This window comes from Petaurus breviceps, unplaced genomic scaffold (assembly GCF_028583685.1).
Source record: "Petaurus breviceps papuanus isolate PSGF00001 unplaced genomic scaffold, PetGlider_PUasm1.0 90919, whole genome shotgun sequence".
Classification (NCBI taxonomy): domain Eukaryota; kingdom Metazoa; phylum Chordata; class Mammalia; order Diprotodontia; family Petauridae; genus Petaurus; species Petaurus breviceps.
Window position 1 is genome coordinate 35,901,257 of NW_027187378.1, and position 2,858 is coordinate 35,904,114.

General features: G+C 37.9%; 1 protein-coding gene across 1 annotated transcript in view; it reads left to right on the plus strand.

Annotated features, from left to right (window-relative positions):
• Positions 1-514: 514 nt before the first annotated feature.
• The window catches only part of CHRNA6 (cholinergic receptor nicotinic alpha 6 subunit), a 19,600-nt gene continuing 17,256 nt past the window's right edge, over positions 515-2,858 (plus strand). Inside the window, exon 1 of the mRNA XM_069075386.1 lies at positions 515-695. Coding sequence (XP_068931487.1) covers positions 617-695 — 79 coding nt within the window. The 5' untranslated portion in view covers positions 515-616. The remainder of the gene's footprint in view (positions 696-2,858) is intronic.

Here is a 2,858-nt window from a genome sequence, read left to right on the forward strand (position 1 = left end):
AATTGCTCTGCCTTACCCCCTCCAAAAAAAAAGAAAGAAAGAAAAACAAATGGTTTCCTTTTAAGTCTTAGTTAAACCTTCCTCCAGGAAGTTTGTGAAAGTGCTAACTGAAAAAAACAACAACAACAAACAAAAAAACCAGATCAGGACTTCCTATTTCAGACTTGTACACACAATATGTGGTCAGTAAATATTTATTGATTGATCAACGCCCCAGATGGTTCAGATAATGGAAGTATGACCATATAAAGTTATATCAAGCGGAGCTAGCAGTCAGCTTTCTCCTCTAACCTTGACTGCTTTGTTCTGGTAGTTCTTATTTCCTTTCTTCCCCATCCAGGCACTAGAAGGAGAACCAGGGTGATTGGAAACATGATGAGTCATCTGACATCAGTTTGATGCACTTTTTTGATGCCGCCCTCACTGAGAGCTTCACTCTGAAATTAGAGACAACTGTGTGTTTTGTAAATGTTATTATTTCACAGAAGGCAGTGGGGATTTAGAGGCTGCATGGAATAGGGCTGTTGGCTGATTTGGTACAAGTCTGACTAGTCTGTCTGACATTCCTTTGTCATAGATCTTTACCTAGAAAGGTAATTCAGACGGTATTTTGATAATGCTGATGGATATGTGGCAGATGTGCCTGCACTCTGGTCTGTATCTCTGGTTGTACGTATTCATATCTTTCTTTAAAGGTAGGTTCTGATTAACCTGCTTTGTTTCATGACCCTCATTTCAACCAAATGCATTTAATTTCTCCTATCTAGCTGTTTTATTTAAACATAGATGAGTAAAGCATTAAAAAATTGAGTATGTTACAGTTTAAGCAAAAGAGTTACCATTGCTGGATCCATTACCTAATATGTATAAGTTTCTATTAATTAGTCAAATGTCAGGGGTAGTCAAATGTCAGAATTGGAGAAAATTGTAATGCATAATGTATGCCTATCAGTTTTCTAGTTTTATTTCTCTATTTTAAAAGCTTCATTTCCTGGGAATATAGCACTGAGAGGATGGTTAATTCCAGGAGTTAAAAACCACAGGCTAGGAATGTTTCCTATTCGTGTCTCTCATGGGATATATTTGCTGCTGGTTTGATTCCAGTTCTTATTAAAAACCATCATCCAGTTGTAGCTCAATCAGTTTTGTGGGTAATCATCTGTGTCCGAGTTCTTTCATTATGCTGATATCTCCCCTAGAAGGTAAAACATTCTTTTTAAAAGTTAAAAATCAGAAAAGAAAATTAATAGGATGCAATGAGCCCAGCTGTAATTTTGTATACTGTCTAGATTTGCTGGGGTATGTCTGTTTCATACCAATTAAGGTTTTCTCCAGTGTGTTGTAGAGAAAAAGATGTGTTTGCTCTAAGGAATTACTAGTTTCTTTTTTCTTCTAGTTTCCAGTTTGGAAACTTCATCCTTATTATTTCTTGTGATTACAGTAATGAGAAACTGTATTAATAGATCTCTTCTCTGTTTGGAAGCTCCTGACTTCACAGCAGGCAAGTTATCAGCTAGCTAAGATTGTGGTTATTGCTTTTTTTATCAACAAACTTTAAGAGCTTAAAGGAAAGGTCCTTTTTGAGCGGCTTAATTTACACACATACACACACGCAGGGACACACACAGACACACACACAATTACCTTGATAAATTCATAGAATAATAACTCATGTGTAAAAACTACATTCCATAGGCATATCTTAAAGATTACTGAAAATTAATTATCTCAAGCCAAGAGAAGAGCAAAGAGGACCATTTCACTGATTCTTTTGTATATAATCTTTCATGTGGAGTAATGGAGCTTCATCCATTAGCTAGCCAGTTCTGGGTTCAGTGGGTCCAATGCCTCTGACATGGAGTGCCTATGGAACCCATAACCTCTTATAGAGGAGAGGAAGGGGAGAGGAGATAAAATGAGGGGAGGGGAGGGGAGAGAAGAGGAGGGGAAGAGAGGGGAAAAAAGAGAGGGGAAAGGAGGGGATATGAGAAGAGGGGAAAGGAGGGAAAGGGAGGGGAGGTGAGAAACAGAGGAAGTTAAGGGAGAAGAGAGGAGGGGTGTAGGAAGAAGAGATGAGGGGAAAGAAAGAGGAGAGGAAGTAGGAGAGGAGGGGAAGGGAAATGAAGGGAAATGAAGGAAGGGGAGAGAAGAGCAGAGGAGGGGAGAGGAGAAGAGGTGCTTAACTTCTCAGTACCTGTACTTAACCTGCTCAATACCTATATATCGCTAAGGTACCAGTTTTCAGTAAATTCAGTAAATTTTAGAGCAGGTACCATATCATAGGAGTTTCCTCACTGGGAATTTGTAGATCCATACCATACACCCCACCCTCATCATGAAGAAAGTAACTGAGAAGTGTGATCTATTTTGAAAAAGTGACTTGAGAAATGAGTTGTTGAAAGTATTGCACAAAATAAGTACTAATGTAAGTTTTTTTTAAAACCCTCTTTAGAAAATGGGGTTGTTTTTTGTTTGTTTGTTTTGGGGGATTTTTTTGCTTTTTAAGGAGGGCAGTTGGGGTTAAGTGACTTGCCCAAAGTCACATGGCTAGTAAATGTGTCGAGCATCAGAGAGTTTTTTTAAAGTAATAAACCCCCTGTATATATCTTTTATCAACCTTGCAAAACTCCAAATTAATTGAATTTCAAAGATGACCGTAACAAGAAATGACATTTTAAGGTTTGGGTCAAACCATGTGACATTCTCTTTGTTTTATGACAATATTGGACTATCTTGCTAAGCTCCTTGTTTATTTTCAAAAGCAAATCAGCCTGATGACAAGCAAGAGTAGGACTTTTTTTTTTTTAAGCTATTGGGGTTAAGTAACTTGCTCAAGGTTACACGGCCAGTTATTTCTG